The 22,710-nt window shown below is 44.6% G+C and overlaps 1 protein-coding gene across 4 annotated transcripts in view; it reads right to left on the reverse strand.

Annotated features, from left to right (window-relative positions):
- The window catches only part of IL13RA1 (interleukin 13 receptor subunit alpha 1), an 81,442-nt gene that overhangs the window by 44,298 nt on the left and 14,434 nt on the right, over positions 1-22,710 (reverse strand). For all 4 annotated transcript variants that reach the window (XM_027607821.2, XM_027607818.1, XM_027607820.2 and 1 more), the window contains exons 4-8: positions 21,279-21,399; positions 11,788-11,975; positions 9,560-9,711; positions 2,797-2,844; positions 2,380-2,512 (exon numbers count right to left, since the gene is read on the reverse strand). In XM_027607821.2, the coding sequence (XP_027463622.1) occupies positions 2,380-2,512; positions 2,797-2,844; positions 9,560-9,711; positions 11,788-11,975; positions 21,279-21,399 (642 nt within the window). The remainder of the gene's footprint in view (positions 1-2,379; positions 2,513-2,796; positions 2,845-9,559; positions 9,712-11,787; positions 11,976-21,278; positions 21,400-22,710) is intronic.

The following is a 22,710-nucleotide window of genomic DNA, read 5'->3' on the forward strand; positions in this document are numbered from 1 at the left end:
ACGTGATACCATCCCAAGGGCTTGTACATGTTCATATCTATGCAATAGAGATATGTAATAGTATCTCCCATTTATACAGATGAGAAGGACAAGGCTCACAGGGGTTCAATGGCTTGTCCAGAAGGGTTTCGGAAGTGATGCCATCAAGCCTCAAATCCGACACTGTCCAAAAAGTTCCAGAGCTTTTTAACTGCCTTGCTATACCTCACACACAGAATGTCATGCCTACTTATAGGCTCATCTTTTCCACTAGGGCATGACCATCTAGAAAGCAACATCAGGGCCTAGCATCATTGTGTTAGCCTCTAAGGTGACCCCAGATGATCCCTGCCTCCTGATATTCACACCCTTATGTAATCTCCTCCCCTTGAGGGTGGGCTGGACTGACTGTCCTTTGTAAAGAACTGAATAGCAGCGCTGACGTCATTTCCAAGATTAGGTTATAGAAAGACTGTGATTTCCACCTGGGTGTTCTCTCACACACTCTTGCTTGGGTCACTTACTTGAGCAAGCTAGCTGCCATTTCATGAGGCAGCCCCCTGGAGAGGTCCAAGGGGCAAGACACCGAGGGACGCCTCTGCATTAGCTCCCTAGGGCTGCTGTGGCAAACCACCACACACCAGTTGGCTTAAAACAGGCATGTATTCTCTCACAGTTCTGGAGCCTGGAAGTCCAAAATCAAGGTATCCACGGGGACATGCTGCCTCTGAAGGCTCTAAAAAAGATCCCTTCTTGCTTCTTCTTAGCTTCTGGTGGCCCCCAGGAATCGCTGGTGTTCCTGCATCATTCCTGAAGGCTGTAGTTGCATCACTCCATTCTCTGCCTCCATCCTCACAGGGCCTTCTTCCCTGTGTGTCTGTGTGTCTCTCGGTGTTTCCGTGTATCCTCTCTTCTTACGAGGGTACTAGTCATTGGATTTAGGGCCTACTCTAAGACAGTGGGACCTCATCTTAACTTGATTACATCTGCAAAAACTCTATTTCCAAATACAGTCACATTCACAGGTATAGGAGTTGGGACTTGAATGTATCTTTTTGAGGGATATGATTCAACCTGCCACAGCCTCCATCCAGCAGCCAGCAAGGAATGGAGGCTTTCCAACGACCACAAAAGTGAGCCTGGAAGTGGGTTCTCCAGCCCTAGTCAAGCCTTCAGATGAGGCTGCAGGCCCAGCCAACAGCTTGACTGTAACCCCACGAGAGAACTTGAGCCAGAGGTACTGAGCTAAGCGGGGCCCTGATTCCTGACCCACAGGACCTATGAGATGGTAAATATGTATCTTTTAAGCCACCAAGTATTGAGGTACTTTGTTATGCAACAATTCATAACTAATACAACCATGCCTGGCCCATAGCTTGTTCGGTCCCTCAATTAATAGGGAACTGCCTACCTCAATGATCTGTTTCTCTGACCGTTAGAGAACTATTAGAAGGTTCTGCAGTTGGTCCTATTTTGCCCCGTGGAGCCACGAAAGAAAATAACCTATTCCCTCTTCTACCTAACAAAAGCCCAAATATTAGAATTCTGCAATCAGGACTCCTCACCCCTGAGCTTGCTTCATCAACCACTCCCCCCAAAGTTTTGAGATTCTTTCACATCCTGTTACCCCTTTTGTGGATAGATTCCAGTCTGCCACTGAACCTCCTAGGGTGTTGTGCCCAGAATCGAATACCGCACCCTTGTGAGGTGGTTGGGACACTGCATCCCCACCCCGTAGCACTCCCTTGTTCCGGGTGCTGCACCCTCACTGCGGCCTATGGCTGCATATGCCTTTGGGGGATATTTAAGTCAATGCTGAGTCACTCTGAGCTTACAGTTCAATAAAACCCTATGCCCCCACCCCACCCCACCCCACCCCCCCCCCCCCACACACACACACACACACCCACCCACCCATAAAGCATAGGTCCTTCCAATCCTGTACTTGGGCCTGACACAGAGTTTGCTCAGCCACTCCATTAATAAATGAAACTGTTGTTTTCAAACCTAGATACAGTTTGATCTCTATTAAATGACATCAAGGTCACTGTTCTACTCTCGATTCTGTCACCAGCACACAGGCTAGCCCTCTAGCATTGCACAATCTGCAGATTTAATCGTGCCCGCCTTCTGATATTTTTGTTCAGGTTGTTAAGAAGATGGAGACAGGACAGAAGAGAGAATAACACCCTTTGGACTGTGGATTTTCAAAGAGCTGTACATTGTGAATTGAACCTGGGTGATTTGACAGTAATTAAACAGAAAACACAGTTCAGTTGTAGATATTCTCTGGATGACATCAGTAATGCAGGACAACCCCTCACCCCAGTCTCTTTTCTGCTTCAGCTCAGTCCCCGCGCATCGGTCGCTTACACTGTGATGAAGCCCGGTTTCGCTTACCTATACTCATCACTTGACTCCAGTTGCTCCAGAGTTTGTCATCCTCATAGCATAACTTATTTGTTCTGACTCTTATTCTGACTGTGTTCAAAGTATCAGGAAGAACACCGGGGACCATGAAACAAATTGTACCCTTAGATATAAAATAAAAACACACAAGGAATGTTATCAGCTTATTCTCTTTCTCCGCCTCTGAATCCTAAATACAATTATCTGCCAAATTCTGTATATGATTAAGACTTGGACTGCAGTCCAACTTATCTGACTTTAACTCCTCAACTAACAATTGGCAATAACCCAGAGAATAAAGGAGTCTGTTTTTCTCAAAGCAGTTCAAATTTAGGCTATGGTCGCCCTGCCCCACCCCCAATTATTCTATGACTTTAAGCCCAAATAGCTAAAGTTGAATTTACTGACCTCCAGGTTTCCCTCAAATTCTGAATTCTGACATTTGGCCTCTTCAACCTTGAAGATATAAAAAACAAATAAATTCAAAAAATTTAAGAGACTACATTATATCATTTAACTATTTCTAACAAGGTTTCCTTTTATCCCATCAAAAGAGGACCAGGTGCAGTGAAAGAAGGCTGGGTTTTTTTGTTTTGTTTTGTTTTAATAAGTGGTGCTGGGTCAATCACATATCCATACAGGAAAAAAAAGAATCTTGACCCCTACACCTCACGCTATTTATGAAGTCATTTCCAGATGGATTGCAGATCTAAATGTGAAAGTTAAACTGAACAAATACACAAATACAGCAAGATTTTAGAAGAAAATGTAGAACATCTTCATGACCTTGAAGATTTCTTAAATAAAACCAAAAAATATTAACCCTAAAGGAAAAATTGTTATGAAGTCATCTATACTAAAATTCAAACTTCTTCTGTTCATCAAAGATATCCTATTAAGGAAATTAAAAAAAAGTCATGTATAGAGTGAGAGAAGCTATTTGCAATTCCTGACAAAGGACTTGCATGTATACGTATCATATAATATATACTTCCATTTATATATAATACGTACACACATATATACCTATATCCCACCCAACCCAACAGAAAAACTGGCAAAGGATTTGAACAGGCATTTCACAAGAGGGTATTCAAATCGATAAGGAACATGTGCAAAAGTGCTCAACTTCATTAGTTCTCAGGGAAATGCAAATTAAATCCACAAGATAACAATACACACACCTACCAGACAATACCAAGTGTTGTTGAGGATGTGAAGCATCTAGCACTCTCAATTTCTGCTCTTAGTAGTGTAAACTGGCACAACCATTTGGGAAAAGTCCTATTATCTATTAGAGACAATCCTACGTAAGCCTCTGAGCCACACATGCCCCCCAGAAATGTATGCACACGCACACCAAGAGACAAGTAGGCAATGTTTATAAAGACTCTATTCATAAAACCCCAAGCTGGAAACTATCCAAATGTCCACCAAAGGGAGAATGGAGAAATCAAATGTGACATAGCGACAGGATGGAATGAATGCAATGAGAATGAAACACTGACAACTGCAGGCAACAATATCTGTGACTCTGTAACATCGAGTGAAAGAAGGCAGACACACACAAAAAGGAAATTCTGGGCGCGCCTGGGTGGCTCAGTCGGTTAAGCAGCTGCCTTCAGCTCAGGGCGTGATCTTGGGGTCATGGGGTCGTGGGATCGTGGGATCGTGGGATCAAGGCCCCGCATCAGGCTCCCTGATCTGCAGGCAGTCTGCTTCTCCCTCTGCCCCTACCCCACGTTTGTGCATGCGTGCTCTCTCTCAAGTAAATAAAATCTTAAAAAAAAAGTAAATTTTGTATACTTCATTTATATAAAGTTTAGAAAGAGGCAACAAAACTAATCTATGGGATTAGAAGTCAGACTAACAGTTGTTCTTTGGGAGGGTAGTGACCAAAAGGGGTCACGATGGGGCTTCTGAGGTGCTGGTTACATAAGTGAAAAATCATTTGCAAAAATACACTTGTGAAAAATCACTGAGCACTACATAACAACTTGTGTGATTTTTCTATTGGACACAATACGTCAATTAAAAGTTAAAAAAACAGGGGCGCCTGGGGGGCTCAGTCAGTGAAGCATCTGCCTTTGGCTCAGATCATGATCCCAGGGTCCTGGGATGGAGCCCCGCGTCGGGCTCCCTGCTCAGTGGGGAGCCTGCTTCTCCCTCTCCCTCCGCCCCTGCTCCTGCTCTTTCTCTCTCAAGCATGCTCTCTAACAAATAAATAAAATCTTAAAAAAAAAAATGTTAAAAAGCAGTCTCCCTTGTTGAGAGTATAATATATCAAAAACAACTGGGTTAGAGTAAAGATAGTATAATGCAAAATTCTCATCCACACAATTTAAGTCATTTGCTGTCTGATGGAAAGAGAAAGATCAGTTCCTAAAATGCAAATATTTCAAAACTGGAGCAAAAAATCAACACATGAAAATCTGTTGCTTAGTATAGTCTACTTCTGGCCAACAGGTTATATGAAAAGATGTTCAACATCACTAATCATCAGAGAAATGCAAATCAAAAACACAATGAGGTATCACCTCATACGTGTTAGAATGGCCATCATCGAAAAGGTAAGAGATAACAAATGCTGGTGGCAAGGGTGTGGAGAGAAGAAAACCCTCCGTGCCCTGTTGGTGGGAATGTGAATTGGTACAGCCACTGTGGAAAACAGTATGGAGCTTCCTCGAAAAGTTAAAAATAGAAATACCAGCATAGGGAATATAGTCAATAATACTGTGATAACATTGTATGGTGACAGATGGTGACACTTATGGTAAGCACTGGGAAATGTACAGAATTGTTGAAAAAATATGTTGTACACCTGAAACTAACACCATATGTCAATTATACTTCAATTAAAAAAAATACCATATGATTCAGTAACTCTACTATTGGGTCTCTGAAGAAAATGGGGGCGCCTGGGTGGCTCAGTCAGTGAATCCTCTGACTCTTGGTTTCAGCTCAGGTCATTATCTCAATGGTTGTGGGATGGAGCCCCGCATCAGTGGGGAGTCTGCTTAAGATTCTCTCCCTCTTACTCTCCCCTCACACACGTGCTCTCTAAAATCAATCAATCTTTGGGAAAAAAAGAAAATGAAAACACTAATTTGAAAAGGTACATGCACTGCTGGGGCGCCTGGGTGGCTTAGTTGGCTAAGTGTCCAACTCTTGATTTCGGCTCTGGTCATGATCTCAGGGTTGTGAGATCAAGCCCCGCGTCGGGCTCTGCGCTGGGTGTGGAGCCTGCTTGGGATTCTCTCTCTCCCTCTGCCCCCTGTCCCCGCTCATGTGCTCTCTCTCTAACAAAAAGAAAGAAGAAGAAAAAAGAAAGAAAAGATACAAGATATACACACCCCTATGTTTGCTGCAGCGTTATTTATAACAGCCAAGATATGGAAATAAGCCAAGTGTGCACTGACAGATGAATAAAGATGTGGTGTATATATATATATAATGGAATATCATCCAGCCATGGGAAAGAAGGAAATCCTACCATTTGTGACAACATGGATGAAACTCGAGGACACTGTGCTAAGTGAAGTAAGTCAGAGAAAGACAAACACTCTATGACCTCCGTTAAACGTGGAATCTAAAATGAGCTCCTAGAGGCAGAGAGTGGAATGGTGGTTGCAGGGGCTGGGTGATCGGGGCAAATGGGGAGATGCTGGGCAAAAGGGTACAAACTTCTGGTTGTAAGTTCTGGGGATCTCATGTACAGCGTGGTGATTATAGTTAACACTACCACATTGTATACTTGAAATCTGCTTAGAGAGTAGATCTTCAGTGTTCTCACCATTTAAAAGAAGGTAACGGTGTGATGTGATGGATGTGTTAATTAGCATGATTGTGGTAATCATCTCGGAAGACATATGTATATTAAGTCATCACGTTGTACACCTTGAAAATAATCACACTGTACAACCCAAATATATATAGTTTTACTTGTCAACCGTACCTCAATAAAGCTGGAACAAACAGCCAGCTTCTTTCAAAGGGACGTTTAAACATGAGACGAAGGCCAGAACACACAGCTCTGATTTTTGACCTTGAATGTTATTTACTAAATGGTCCCTAGCCACATCTGTGAGGAGCTGAAAGGCCAACTGAATGACGAAGAGCATCCTACTGATGCTTCCTATACGGCAGAGAATAAGCCACTTGGGAATCAGAGGCCTGGAGGGGAATCGCAAGTACCAACTAGTGCTTGAGGGATCAGGTTGCAGGTTCCTGTCTCCCTCCCCTGGGCCATCTCCCAGATGCGTGTCCATTCCCAAACTGGCACATCACTGTGTAAACTGAAGGTTCTGGGCTCCTGTTCAAATGTAAATTCCCTTGCACGGTTTATCCACGGCTCAGATAACTCTGTGAGGAAAGGAAAACAAGGGCACAGAAGGCCAAGTAGATCGATCGTGTGTGGAAAAGCGGGCTGCTCAAAGGTCGGTCCTCGCTTTGTGATTCTGTCATGAGCCACCTCTGACCAGAGCCCCCCTGTGACGGCACCAGTTCATGTCCCAGCCAACTTCCCCCTCTTAACTGCAACACCAGGCGAAAGAATTCCTCAAAAAATCTTGCAAAAAAGGGGAAAAAAAAAAGGTCTAACCAGCAGAGCTCAAAATCAGTGAGCACACAAAAAGCTGATGACATTTTAGGAGAGGAAGCAGCTGGTGAACATCTGCTAGGAGAAAGAACATTCAACTCAAATGTACAAACAGAGTTAATTCCAAATAGACTACGGTTTGGATTCAGGAGGATAAATTCCATAGTATGTACATTCTCTTCAGTGCAGAAGTTTGTGGGGGAAAAAAAGGTAACTCAGTTCAACAAGAGTTTCTTTTCTTTTTTTTTTTTTTAAGATTTATTTATTTGACAGAGAGAGACACAGCGAGAGAGGGGACACAGGCAGGGGGAGTGGGAGAGGGAGAAGCAGGCTTCCCACCGAGCAGGGAGCCCGACACGGGGCTCGATCCCAGGACCCTGGGATCATGACCCGAGCCGAAGGCAGACGCTTCACCGACTGAGCCACCCAGGCGCCCCTCAACAAGAGTTTCCTAAGTGAGGACTATGCACATGGTGTTAGACCAAACGCTCTCGGTCAAAGTTTAATATGTGAAGACCAACCTTTGAATACATAAAGACCAACTTATCAGCTGTGTGGCCTGCGGCAAGTGTCTTTACCTCTCTGAGCCTTAGTTTCTCAATAAAATACAGGTTAAGATAGAAGCATTTCATGGACTGTTAGAGGCTATTGTAGAAGTGCCTGGAAGAGGATCTGTGCAGCGCATCATAAACACCAAGTGACGACCGGGGACAGTTAAGAGGAAGTACTGAGGTGGCCACCGGGGTTAGGGACACAAGCTTTAGAGTCAGACCTGCTGAAATCTTGGTTCTACCACTTACCTTAGGAGTAAACCTCTGAGATTGCCTTTTTCTCATCTGTGAAACTGGAACAAAAGCACGGGCCCCAGATCCTCAGGGTTACCGTGAGGACTACACGAGACAGCTGAGATAAGGTGCTTATGAAAATGCCTACTCCATAGTAATCGCTCCATCCACGTCAGCCGCTATTAGCAGGAGCCGCACAAAGTAAACACCACTACCTACTAACTCCTCCCTACGGGAGCTTTTATTTTTAGTCGGGACGCAAGGCCTACCCATGTGATCAGGGGAACCAGCAGGACATAATTCAGTGCCAAGTGAGTAATACAAGCAGCATGATGTCTCAGGATTTCAGACAGAAGAGAGCAGTGAAGGCCGGAGTAGTCATTCTGACAGCTGACTTCGTTGTAAATCCAAGCCTCACCTTCTCCCCACGTGGAAGCCCTCTGCTTTTTCCCTTTGCAGTACCATATGGGGACACCGGTTTCTGGTATGGAGAGTGACTATTCTATTTCAGCAAACAGATTCACCTGCGATTGCCCAGAAAAGCTCTGGTCAGCTGTGGACCTGGGCACTCCCTCTGGGGTTACAGCCTGTCAACGCTGGCTTTAGTATTTTGAAACTCCCATGGTAAGCTAAAACAACTGGACCAAGGAATTTGTCCATGTGCGAGATGTGGGGCTCCTTTAAAAGCCAATATAAAACCCTTGGTCTCGAACTTCTCCAACTCCAATGCACCCCGGGGCCTGGGGTGGCTGGCACGCCAGTGACCAGCACAGTCCCTGTGGTCTTGAGGTGCCACCTTATGGAAACTACACTCCCCGGGACCACGGTATTTAAATCTGGGCAAAAATTTTCGAATTTAAGCAAAACCCCACTTGGTTTGTCGTTCAGACAAAAGCGTTGAAGGCCCGAGTGTGTGACCTCTACCATAAAGCGGAACAATGGGACCGATGCTCCAAGGTTACCCCACATCCTGTTATGCCCAGTGGCCCACAGGGACCTCTCATTAGTAGGTTTTCTACTAGATTCCCAACGGCGTAAATGTACCAAATCCAACAACTACAGGCTACTCAAATTTGACAACTCTAGTTGCCACGAACTCCAAGACCATGGAATGGCCACCACCAGAGCCTCAAAGTATGTACCAGATCGGACCCCGGCCTCCTGCTTACATGTCTTTCCCTACTCTATTTTGGCCACACCAGTCTCCTGTCTGTCTCCCACACATGCCAAGCTCATTCTTGCCTCAGAGTCTTTGTACTTGCTGTCCCCTCCACCCCCAGATCTTCACAGGGCTAGCCCCTGCTTGTCACTCTGGTCTTATCTCAAATGTCGTCACTTCGGATGACGACCCAACCTCTTATTCCCGCAGGCCCTCCCATCATGCTACTACATGACCCATTTGATTTTCTTCATAGCATTCATGCTCTGAAATTAGCTTGCTCATTTACATATGTACTTCCTAGTAGGTAGGCTTCACGGGAAAAACAGACCTTTTCGTCAGGGTCATGTGCACATAAAACAGTGCCTGGCACATGGCAGGTATGTAAAAAAATTTGTTCAGCAAATTAATTGATGAATGGCTTGAATCTTACAGCTAAAGCTCCTACCATAAACCATCAAACCTTCCACCATGCCCTATTTCAGACAAGAAATTTCATCATCACCATCGTCACCATCAGGTGACAAATCTAAGAGCTACATTTCACTGATGTTTCCCTTTCTTACCCTACAAGAAATTCAAGTGAAAGAAAAATATCCAAATAAAATCAACTAGCTAGGAAAAACTTACGTAGAAAATATCATTCGTCTCAGTTTGGCTGTTATTGACTTCTACTTGATAAGATAAACATCTGCTGTAAAAATTCTGTGGATTCTTCCATTGCACATACAAGTTACCATTTTGGAAGAAGAGACGTTTAATATGTGGGGGATCAGGTTTCACTGAAAGACAGAAACAGAAGAACACAAATTAGCTTCCAGAGTATTTGTGATGAGGTTCATATACGGGTAGACATATGAAGGTCACGATTAATGTAGAAAGCTTATTTTAAACTGCTCATAAAATGGATCCAAAGAATATCTCTGGGGTGTCTGGCAGATGACGTGAACTCTGACCTGCATCGATCCAGTGAGAACACAGCTGGGGTATCACCAGGATATCCAGCTGTGACACAGAGAATAAAGAAAAGAAGCACTTGGGTCCAGATGTGCATCCACCTAATGGATAATGAGGGGCACCAGGGGTTTCCTCAGCTGCCACTCACTTGTGTCAATCAAAGACCACAATTAAAACATTAGCCTAGTCTCTGTCACATACTGCAACATGGACAAACCTCAAGGACATTAGACTAAGTGAAATAAGCCCATCATAAAAGGACAAACACTGCAGGATTCCACCCATATGAAGGATCTAAAATAGTCAGAATCATAGAAACAGAAAAGAGAAAGCTGGTTACCAAGGGCTACGGGAGGGGAAATTAGTGTTTAGGAGGCATCGAGTTTCAGTTTTAAAAGATGAGAAAGTTCTAGAGACCTGTTGCACAACAATGTGAATATACTTAACATTACTGAACTGTACACTTAGAAATGGTTACGATGGGAAATCTAATGTTATGTGATTATAACCACAATTAAAGTAAAAAAAAAAAATTACCCTAGTCAATTTAGTTTTTCAGGAGTCAACTATGCTTCAGACTAAGTGACAGAAGAGAGTGGAGGATGAGCAGAACACAACTCGAAAATATCATCTTCCAGCTGAGAAGGATCTCCCTTTATGTCGCCACTAATCTCCAGGAAGAAGAAGAGCAAAATGAGCTTTAAAAGGTCCACCGAGGGGGCGCCTGGGTGGCTCAGTCGTTAGGTGTCTGTCTTCAGCTCAGGTCATGATCCCAGGGTCCTGGGATCAGGCCCCACGTCGTCGGGCTCTCTGCTGGGCAGGAAGCCTGCTTCTCCCTCTCCCACTCCCTGACTTGTGTTCCCTCTCTCTCTGTGTCAAATAAATAAACAAAATCTTTAAAATAAAATAAAAGGTTCACCGAGGACAATCCACCAAGCAAGGGGGAGGACAGCAAAGGGCTTTGCTTCAGATTGTCCCACTTGGCAAGTTACCACGACCTCACTCCCCTGGCCTTCGGTCCACAATTAGAATTCACTTGCGTGACTATCTGAAGGGGTGGCAAATAGTGTTCTGCTCCCAGACTTGGGAACCTTTGTCAATTCATGGTTATGTGCCTATAAATTTTCTGTATACCACTTCACCAGAATCTGCGCTCCCTGTTGGGATCTTACAACAAATAAATAAACACGATGCTTATAGTAGTAGTCTGCTTTAGAGATTTACAAAATACTTATATACCTCACATCATTTGGAACTTCGGACAGTCCTCTGAGGTCAAGAGGGACTACGGACCCTGTTTTACAGATGAGGAAACAAAGAGAGTTTATATGCTTTGTCCAAAGTGAAGACCTAGGAGCTCAAGCAGATACTGTGTTTTCAAGTCGAGGCCTCTTTCTAATAGGCCAACATTTGGCTGCGTTGGCTGTTCTGAGCGGTCGGGGCTTACGCCACCCTGCATGTTAGCTAGTTTGAATCATTTCTGATCACTCCTCCTCCAGTTGAAGCCTTTTTTCAACTAAGAGAAAGATTATTCAGGAACCATATTTGATTTTATTCTGCAGCATCATCCTCTCGAGCATCATCAGTAAAAGAGAACAGATCTTAAGAGTCAGAGAGCCTGGTTCCAGTCTCGATTCTACAACTGACTGTGTGTTCGAAGTCTTGGCACACTCAGAAGCAAACAAGAGCAAAGCATGTGCACATATACTCAAGAAATATTAGAATTTCCAAGCCTGCTGCTTTAAAAAAAAAATCAAATAAAGGTATACATAAATACAGTCCTTTTTTTTTTTCTGGGAAAATCTTAAAACCAAAGTCATCCCTTTTTTATTCTCTGTATTGACTGTTCGAAAGATGTAACACTTTTATCCACACTGTTGTACAGGACTTCTAAAACTTACCATGAGAAGTTAAAGGCACTATATTGAAGGATGGTCTAATTTTTCCTGCATTATCCTTGACCACTATTTGGACACTGTGTTGTTCAAAACTGGAATCCTTCAAATTAGTCAGAGCAAAGGAACAACCAATGTGTTGACCTTCCCTATAGATGTCTTCACATTGAAGAATTTTTCCCAGGCTGCTGTGCCTGCAAGATATAATGAGACAACCTTCTGGATTATTTTTCACAAGGTGTTCAGGAAACAAAGGCAGACGTTTGTTTTCTTTTAAATGGCTGAAGAGGACCATGAAAGGCAACATTTGCAATATGGAAAGATAACTTTTCTTAAAACCCTATTTTATAATGTGGCTCCGTTTCATACTCTAGGAAGAAACGAATGTTCCTTTTTGATGAACACTGGTACTTTCTTCTTCTTTTTTTTTTTTTAAGTAAGCTCTACACCCAATGTGGGGCTCGAACTCACGACCCTGAGATCAAGAGTCACCCAGCCAGGCGCCCCAAACACTTGTATTTTCTTTCTTTCTTTTTTTTTTTTAAAGATTTTATTTATTTGTCAGAGGAAGAGACAGAGAGCGCAAAAGCAGGGAGAGCGGCAGGCAGAGGGAGAAGCAGGCTCCCCGCTGAGCAGAGAGCCCGATGGGGGCTCGATCCCAGGACCCTGGGGATCATGACCTGAGCCGAAGGCAGACACTTCACTGAATGAGCCACCCAGGCGCCCTAACACTGGTGCTTTCATTAGCTATGGAAACTATAGGAGCCCTGACTCCTTTTCGTCTTCTGTATGAAAGATGTTATGAGGCCAGCATGAGAAGTTTTGGGCTTCTTGAAAATGCCTCATCTGCTGAATTCCTTGGTTCTCCTCTGGCCCTTCTGGCTGCCTGCCTTGTTTTCGTGGCTTCTCCTCCCTTTCCCCTTTTCAGAGGGTTCACATTCGGTCCTCCGCCCTCTGCACTTTCCTCTCTACTGCTTCCTCCCTCATCCATTCTCCCCCAGTTTATCACGCCTGTCCCTAGACTAGAATTTCTACACTGGGGATTCCTCAGAGCTAGTCCCAGATTTCTAACCGCTCCATTGGAGTCCTCCACTCCGGCCTCAAAGTCAACGTCCTTATGCCCTCTCTTCCCTGCCAAACTGCCTGTCTTCTGAACTTCCCCGTTCCCATCAGTCAGAGCGCCTTGTCTCTGGACTCCTTGAGTAAGGCCTTTGAAATCACCCTTTCCCCTCCTCCCCTTTCCCCATATTCTGTCACCAAATTCTGTTACTTCTTCCTTCGCAAAGCTTCTTGGATTCTCTCCTGCGACATTCCTGGAACCCTCACCCTGTTTCGTGCCCTCATCACTTCAGGCTTCATGTCCCTTCCAGAAGGACCTCTCTGACCTTCATTATTAGTGCCCTCTAACCCCTGCCAGATCAACGTTCCAGAACCCAGTGGTTTTCTACATGTCTTACTCCAGCTGTGGCTTTAGATGCCTTCAATAAGCAGCAATGCTGGCATCTTATTTCCCATCCCGAACCTCTACACACACCTTTCCCCAGTGAGCATCAGCACCCAGTGTGGTGCGGGTCCACAGAAGGTACTCGTGACACTTCTCTCTCTAGGGTGTCAGAGGGTTCTGTCTTATAGTAGCTGGCAGAAGCCAGAGTCAAGCCCTACCTCAGCCATAATGGGAGCTGTGCAAAGGTTCTACAGAAAAGGAAGGCAATTTTAAGAATGACCTAACAGTGACGAGTCCCAAACCCTTGACTTATTACCTCCGAGTCATCTGTAGCTGTATAAAATGCAGATTCCTCAAGCCCTCTCCCAGGAATCCTACTGACAGGTTCTGCCCAGGGCCGAGGCATCAGCATTTTGACAGCGATTCTCCAGGGGATTCTTTTGCACATCAGATACTCTCTCATAAATACAGTCAACTGATCTTTGACAAGGGGGAAAAGACAGTCTCTTCAACAAATGTGCTGGAACAACTAGACAGACGTCCATATGCAAAACTGAATCTAGACACAGTCCTTCCACCACTCACAAAACTAAACTCACAATGGATCACAAACCTAAATGTAAAGTGCAAAACCATAAAACTCTTAGGAGATGACAGAGGGAAAAAGCTAGATGAGCTGCAGTGTGGTGACGACCCCAAAGACAGGGATCTAGAAAAGAAATAATCAGTCAGCTGGACTTCGTTAAAATTAAAAAACTTCGGCCCTGCAAAAATCAGTAGTAAGAGGATAAGAAAACAAGCCACAGACTCAGAGAAAATATTTGCAAAAGACACATCGGAAAAGGACTGTTACCCCCAAATATACAAAGAATTCTTAAAACAATAAGAAAACAGGCACCTCACCAAAGAAGAAATATAGATGGCAAAGAAGCGTCTGAAAAGATGTTCCGCACCGTATGTCATCAGGGAAATGCAAATTACAACAACACGATGCCACTACACACCTATTAGAATGGCCATGACCCAGAGCAGTGCCACCAGCAAATGCCGGGGGGGTGGGGGGATGTGGAGCGACAAGCATGCTCTCTCGCTGCTGGCGGGAATGCAAGATACTACAGCCACTCTGGGGGCAGAGTTTGGTAGTTTCTTACAAAACGCCACATACTCTTATACCATACGAACAGTCATCACACTCCCCAGTATTTACCTAAAGGAGTCAAAAACTTATGTCCATGCGAAACACTGCACACAGATGTTTACAGCAGCTTTATTCATAACGGCCAAGACTCAGAAGCCATGAAGACATCCTTCAGCAGGTGGATATTTAAACTGCAGTGCATCCAGACAACGGAATATTATTCAGCATGGTAAAAAAGAGGTATCAAGCCAGGAAAAGACACAGAGGAAATGTAAATGCACATTACGAAGCGAAAGAAGCCAATCGATCTGAAAAGGCTGCATGCTGTAGGATTCTGACCACAGGACCCTCTGGAAAAGGCAGCACTGTGGAGACAATGAAGGATCAGTGCTGTAGGGGCTGCGGAGGGAAAGATGAACAGGGAAAGCACAGAGGAGTTTGAGGGCAATGAAAATACTCTGTACGAGGAGGCTATGATGACGGACACGTGTCATTATACATTTGTCCAGACCCATAGTAAAGACGACACCAAGAGGGAGCCTGAAGTTAAAGTATGGACTGTGAGTGGTTAGGATGTATCAACGTAGGTTCATCAGTTGTGTCAAATGTACCACCCTGGCGGGGGGGATGCAGAAAATGGGGGAGGCCATGAATTGTGGGGGCAGAGGGTACACGGGAAATCTCTGTACCTTCCCCTCAGTTTTGTTGTAAATCTAAAACTTCTCTACAAAAATAAAGTCTTTAAAAACAAACCCCAAAACTCAGATCTAATGTATTTACTCCTTCAAAGGCTATGCAAAGAAATATTTAAATACAGAAAATGCAGGGCGCCTGGGTGGCTCAGTCAGTGAAGCATCTGCCTTTGGCTCGGGTCTTGGGATCGAGCCCTGCAGGGAACCTGCTTCTCCCTCTCCCTCTGTTGCTCCCTCTGCTTGTGCTTTCTCTCTCTCCAATAAATAAATAAAATCTTTTTAAAAAATACAGAAAATGCTCTTGTCCCTTACGAGATGGTACATAAAGTTTTTCTCCTAGTTGTAGGCCCCTGTGGTTCATGAATGAATACAGTCTTAGAAACTATAGTTTCTAAGTTAGTGCCATGGCTAGTTTTTAGATCAGACAGGCCTGGAATGTTTTCCACCCACACCCAGAAACAGAAACTGAAGAAATTTATGACACTTTTGTTACATAACTTAAAAAAAAAAAACAACTAGGCAGAAAATTAATTTTTTCAACCAGTGAAAGGAACTTCTCTAATGGGCAATCTTTAAGATTCCTTTTTCACTTCTGTACCTTGGGTGTTTCACGATACTCTCACGGACCCCAGATAAGAAATTTTTAAAAACATTTTGTTGTTGTAATTTGGACAAAATAACAAAAGGGGAAATATTGGGTTTTGAACAGACAACTTTTGGGGACTTCTTGCAAAATGCTAGATAAGAACCTGAGCCAGAAGGCATTCAGGTGCTTCCTGTGAAGATTCAGACACTGAAATCTTCCACAGAATCACACTATAGACATAAGGAGGAAATGGACAGATTTAAAGACAATTTCCCCAACTCTGAAGATGGTTAATGTGGTAAGAAATTCCCTAAAATTCATTGGCAGAGCTAGTCTGTGGCTACTTTTTTTTTTTTAAAAAGATTTTATTTATTTATTTGAGAGAGAGAGAATACAAGCTAGGGAGAGAGGCAGAGGGAGAGGGGAGAAGCAGACTCACCACTGAGCTGGGAGCCTGACATGGGGCTTGATCCCAGGACCCTAGGATCATGACCTGAGCTGAAGACAGACTCTTAACCGACTAAGCCACCCAGGTGCCCCTAGTCTGTAGCTATTAAGGTCAGGCTCCTTTCAATGCCAGACTAGCCCTGCAGAACCACAAGTCATTGCCCTGGGGCTTCAAAGTGATTCCAGTTTCTGACTAGGGAGTAGGGAAACAGTCTCTGGCAGTTCGTTTGACATGATTTAAACTGGTACCTAAACCAGTTCCAAGTGCTTGATAATGAACGAGCCAAGCATCTGCCTTTCTTTTGTGGTTTTGATTGGAAAGGATCTCTCTAGGGGAGGACAGGGGTAGAGGAGGTAAGGACTAGCTGCTAATTCTTCCAAGTGGGGTAAGAAGCCACCGATGCATACCAGCTACATCTACAAGGGAGTGGGGATGAATAATAGTAATAAAAAAAATATAGCTCTCACACACTGATCACTTACTCTGTATGTGTTAGCAGTTGGGCACAGCTCCAAATATTTCTCACCCGATAACAGCCCTTACACCAACCTTAAGAGGTAGCACTAATATTACTATGCCCATTTAACAGAATAATCTGTTAAAAGAATAAGCTGCAGAGTGCCGAGGGCAGAAGAATATAGAATCTGTACCAGCACTGTCCAAGGAAATTTTCTGGAATTACAGAAATGTTTGCTATCTGTGCTGTCCAAGGCAGGAGCCACTAGCCACGTGTGAAAGTGACCAGTAAGACCGAGCAATTGAAGTTTTAATTCGATTTAATTTTAATTAATTTAAATTCGTATCTAAGCAGTCACAGGGGAGTTGTGGCTTCTGTATCGGACAGCACAGGTCGTATGTACTACAGAAAGAGTCCACGCTGATGACCGATGCTGGGAACACGCATGACAAGAAGTGGTGTCCCTAACACCTGCCCCCTCGGGCACCAGTGAACCACCACTCTCTTGGGATGGCTTTGTGAGCCACCCCCAACGGCTGCAGGTTATACTCAGCACAGTGGCATCAACTGAGGGCTGATAGCCAGCCCAAGCACCATCTGCTCTCAGCTTTGGCAAGATGCTGCCTCAGCCCAGAGGAAGAGGAATCTTTCAGCCCAGAGGAAGAAGAATGCTTGTTCCAATTGGTGGGTCCAATTTTTTTTTTTTATAATTTATTCACCCAGAGGGGGCGCAGGTTTTGCGATTGGCACAAAGACTTGTTTTGTGCTAGTACGTGCCTCAAGGCACTTCCCTATCTTTGGCTCAGAACTCCAAGGACTGGGCCACTGTTTGCCTCCAGCACCGCCCTGACTCCTAATATCTGATTGCTTTCCGGCACAGGTGGCCATGGAACGAGGGACGGTTTTCATGCTTTTCCTTCCTTCCCCTGCACCTTCTATAGACACAGATTCTAAAGGTTTTCCCTGTGATTTTACCAATAACTACTCCAGGGAAAGCAAGAGAAGTTAACAGCATAATAAACACACAAAAAAAGTTGGATGCTACCAACTTCTAAGACATCTTAAAAGCCTGTACTAACAGCTCTCCCCAGACTTCACTGCAACATCTTCCGAGCCAGGCTACTCCTTTTAAGGCTTAGTCCTCTGGCCCCTTCACTAGCAATTCCTTGGGGGAGTCCGACCGACTCGGTCCTTCTCTTTTTCCTCCTGGACCATAATGCTCCCAAGTTGCTTACCCCTCCTAGGTCCTCACGCTAATCCCAAATGTTCTCTAAGCTTTGGACCCTACCACACATTTCAACCTTATTTCTGGAGCCCCTACCATGTGTCAGGCCCTGAGGGTAACAAGACACAGCCTCAGCTCTCAAGGGAGACAGCAGCCCGGGGAGGGCTACCGCTAAGTAAACAGGAAGTGACAACACAACGTGCTGAGTATGAGGACACAGGAAAGTGCAAGGTACCACGGGACACAATGACCCAGCACATATCTAGATTTGAGAGGTCAAGGGAGGCTTTCTGGAAGGGAAGTGATGTCTGAGCTGAGCTGAGGACAAAGCAGAGGTGTCCAGGTGAAAGGACGAGGTCCTCGCTACACGGGGACGCGGCGTGCTGCCACTGTTCTGTTCGAGTGGCTGAAGGGTCTGTTTGAGGAACTGAAAGGCGCTGGGCGCTGGCTGGACGGCAGGGGAGGATGCGAGAGGGTGGGGGTGCACAGAGGGAGGGGGAGGAAGCTGGGGCCAGACGGGGGCGGAAGGAGCCAGGTCAGAAAGGGCTTTTGTCCGTAGTGCTGAGGAGTTTGGACTTTATCCCAAAGCCACCAGGGAGCCACTGCAGGGCTTTAATGAAAGGAGAAACAAGTACCACAAAGTGGGCCAGTGAAACTACAAAACCTCAAATGAGAATTGTTGATCTCGGGAGGAAAAAACCACCCTCGAGACTGAACCACACAGTTTCAGTGCCGTCCGGCTTCCCAGGCGCACTCGGCGGGGAGCACCCCGCGTGCAGCAGGGGAGGAGAGCGCGGGCTTTTCTCAGCGAGCCCACAGGGGACTGGCCGGAGAGTCCTGCGATGCCGGGATTCGCAGAGTGCTTTGAGATGCCAAAAATTTGTCTCATCACATCATCGGGCAAAATGGACGTTCCGGGAGCCGAGGCCATGTTTATCCTACAGTTTCGGAAGTCCTGGACGTGGCCCTCCGCACCCCATTCTCTCAGAAGCAGTCTGAATGAAGGACAGAAGGAGGGACAAGGCCATGGGGAGAGCACACTGCCGACGCAAAGTTCTCCCTCTTCCCCAGCCTGGTATCACACAGACGGAACATGGCCCTTCTCCCTCCCCCGCCCCCCGCCGCCCGTGCTCAGAGAAACCCCCCATGGGTGCAGTCCACCCCCTTCATCCCAGCCCCCCAGCCTTGCCCTGCCACCACCCCCAAGCTCCACCCTAGCTTCTAAAGAGCATTTGTGCCTCTGCTAGCCTTCATCAGACACTGTTATTTTTATACAGGTAATTGGGTTGGGGGCTGTCTCTCCCCCTCTACGTTTTAAACTTATGAGCAAAGAGCCGTGTTTCCTATCTCTGCTGCCTATTCAGTGCTTTACCCACAATGTGCGCCAAGTCAAGTCTTACTGAATTGAACTGATTAACCTGGTCCTTTCTTCCTTGTTCTGCTGCTAATAATTCTAGGCTCTAAAAGAAAGGAAATGCTTAAAGATCAATTTAGAAATTTAACACATTTTGTGGATGTGCTCACAAATCTCAGATATGTTATTTTGTGGGGAGCTAATCTACTTTTTTTTTTAATAGTTGTTTTCTCATCAGTTCCTTAATTTTTTTTAATTGATGTAGAGTTGACATACAACTCTACATCATCATCATTTGTAGAGTATGTCATTATATGTCATCATCAATGTAGAGTTACATTAGTTTCAGGTGTTGAGTCAACTTACTTTTTATCACCGGGCATGATATTGTTTTCCTTTTTAAAGGTAGATACCAATCACTCATACGTTGCTGGTGGGAATGTAAAATGATACAGCCACCCTAAAAAATAGTTTGGCAGTTGGCTATAACACAAAATATGCAATTACCATATGACCCAGCAACTGCACTCTTGGGCATTTCTTCCAGAGATAGGAAAAGTTATTCTCACATAAAAACCTGAACACAAGTATTTATAGCAGCTTTATTCATAGCTGCAAACAATTAGAAAGAACCAAGATATCCTTCAATGAATAAATGTTTAAACAAACTGGCACATCCACACCATGGAATAAAAAAAGAAAAAATGAACTACTGATACACACAACTTGGAGGGACCTCAAGGGTATTATGCAGAGTTTTTTTTTTTTTTTTAAAGTCAGCCTCAAACAGTTATATGCTATGTCTATTCTAGTAACATTCTTGAAATGACAAAAATATAGAGATGGAGAAGAGTTTAGTAATTGCCAGAGGTTAGAGACTTGGGGGAGGGAAAGGCGGGAGAGGGGTGCAGAAGGGAAGAGGGTATGGGCATAAAATAGCAACTCAGGGGATCCTTGTGGTAATGGAACTGTTCTATGTTTACACGTGTGATAAAATTACATAGAACTCACACACACACACACACACACACACACACACACACACACACACAAGTGCATGTGACACTGGTGAAATTTGAATAAGGTGAGTGGATTGTAACCACAGCAACTTTCTGGTTTTGATACTGCCTTCTAGTTGCAGACCGTGTTACCTTTGGGAAAAACTGCATGAAGGGTACACTGGGATCTCCCTGTACATTTTTTGCAACATCCTATGGATCTACAGTTACTTTTTAAAGAAAGTAGACACCAAAAGCAGATGCACCTTCCACTGAAGCAAATTGCCCATCTTCTTGGATTTGTAAAAAGAATATGTGGTATATATACACAATGGAATACGACTCAGCCGTAAAAAAAAAAAAAAATGAGATCTTGCCATTTGCAACAACATGGATGGACCTAGAGGATATTATGGTAAGTGAAAGAAGTCAGACAAATACCATATGATTTCACTTCTATGTAGAATCTAAAAAACAAAACAGACTCTTAAATACAGAGAACAAACTGGTGGTTGCCAGAGGGAAGGGGGGTGGAGGGTGGGTGAAACAGACAAAGGGGATTAAAAGGCACACACTTCCAGTTAAATAAGTTAAATAAAAATAAGTTAAATAAAAAATAAATAAGTCAGGGAGATGCAAAGCACAGCATAGGCAATATAGTCAGTAATATTGCAATAACGTGGTATGGTGACAGGTGACGGCTGCACTTATCGAGGTGAGCACTGAGTCATGTACAGAATTGTTGAATTACTATGTCATCACCTGAAACTAATATAACATTGTGTGTTAATTTATACTTCAATTAAAAATAATGATAATTAGGGGACGCCTGGGTGGCTCCGTTGGTTAAGCATCCGACTCTTGGTTTCTGCTCAGGTCACAATCTCGGGGTGGTGAGATCGAGTCCCGCGTCGGGCTCCACGCTCAGCAGGGAGTCTGCTGGAGACTTTCTCTCTCCCTCTGCACCCCCCTCCCCATGCTCATGCTCTCTGTCTCAAAATAAATAAATAAAATCTTAAAAAAAATAATGATAAACAAAGCCCCCAAAACCAGGATGTTCTTTCTTCGGTTTCGGTTTTTAAGTAGGTTAGATCCCAACGCTCCCCAAACAATCACAATCAGTCCTTCCCCCACACGACTCCCATACACACTCACCAATAGTAGAGAGTATAGTTGGTGTCTGGACTTGTATTCCTTCCAGGGAGCCAAGTACACTTCATGTAGCTCAGGTTGTGCCAAACGCATTGTAGCTCAGTCACAGCAGACTCGGGATCACCTAGAAGATCCAGCCAAGGGTTTAGGATGCTTCTTTCCCTGTCAGCCAAACCCGCCAAACCCCCTGGGGCATGAGGGATGGTGAGAGTGTTTTACCAGAAAACCAATCCCTAATTTCTCATACCATTTTACACAGAAGTCACCCAGGATGGAGAAAACCCAAATCTAACTTGTCACAACTTTCTCTCTCACCTCCAGATCCCAAGAAAATTATCTTTACTATCACTGAGGGACCCTAACTTTGTATTCCTAACTGGAGAGAGAGTTTCATGGTCAAATAATGTTTCAGTGGTAGGAAATGAGTATGGCATTCCTAAATGAGTGTGAAAACACAAACAACCCATATATCTACCCGTCTTTAAAGAAAACAAGTCTATTGAGTTAAAATTTGCTTTCCTGTCTTTTGACCAATACTAACACATGTTGTTTTAAAGACGAAGCAAACATTCTTCCTGAAGCAGTTTGGGGGAAAGTCAGCATTAATATAACTCTTGGTAGTTGTTTACTGTGTGTTAAGACTTTAGGAGCCATATAATCTTTATCATCTGAAATCCCTACCTTTATAATATAGCCTTTTGAGTTAAGGCATCGTGTCCGGATTCTTGAAGGAGTATTATCCGGAGGCATCATCAACCATTTTAATGCCATAGTACAATTTAGGCTTTTTCGTATTATTTACTAAACTTCTAAAGAAATGAGAATGGGGCAGTAAGTTGTTTCAAACCAGGTTCCCAGCCTCGTGGCAGTACTGAATTTTACAGTTTTACAAATGGGACTTCATGTACTTTTGATCTGTGCAAGGCAGGTAGAGGGAAAGGCCTGCAGAACGGGCCACATAGTGCTAAGGTTTGGAAGTGGGAGAGATGGGACCCTCCAAACAAGGGGCAACACGGGATTACTAGGTGATACACAACCAGCCTTTACGCGTTGCCGGGCGCTGTTCTAAACCCCTCACCTAGACTGACTTCCGTAACCCTTTCGACAGTCCTGGGAGGCAGGTGCTACCATCAAGGCCATTTTACAGCTGAGCAAAGTGAAGCGGGGAGGGGTTAAGTCGTCTGCTGAAGGTCACGCAGCTGTTCACTGGCATCGCTGAGACTTAAACATGGACATCCGGACTCCAGAAGCCCTGCCCTTCATCAGGATAAGCTCCTCCCTGCACACAGCCCAAGTGCCAGCAGGACATGGGTGATGGGCAGGAAGGGGCCTGGGGGCCAAGGCCCAACCTGCCCACGTGGCCGCTTTTCCTAGGGCTCGTCCTGAACTGGAGCTAGGCCAGCAGGCCCATTTTCCTTTTCTAACATCTTTCCCC

This window comes from Zalophus californianus, chromosome X, assembly GCF_009762305.2.
Source record: "Zalophus californianus isolate mZalCal1 chromosome X, mZalCal1.pri.v2, whole genome shotgun sequence".
NCBI lineage: Eukaryota > Metazoa > Chordata > Mammalia > Carnivora > Otariidae > Zalophus > Zalophus californianus.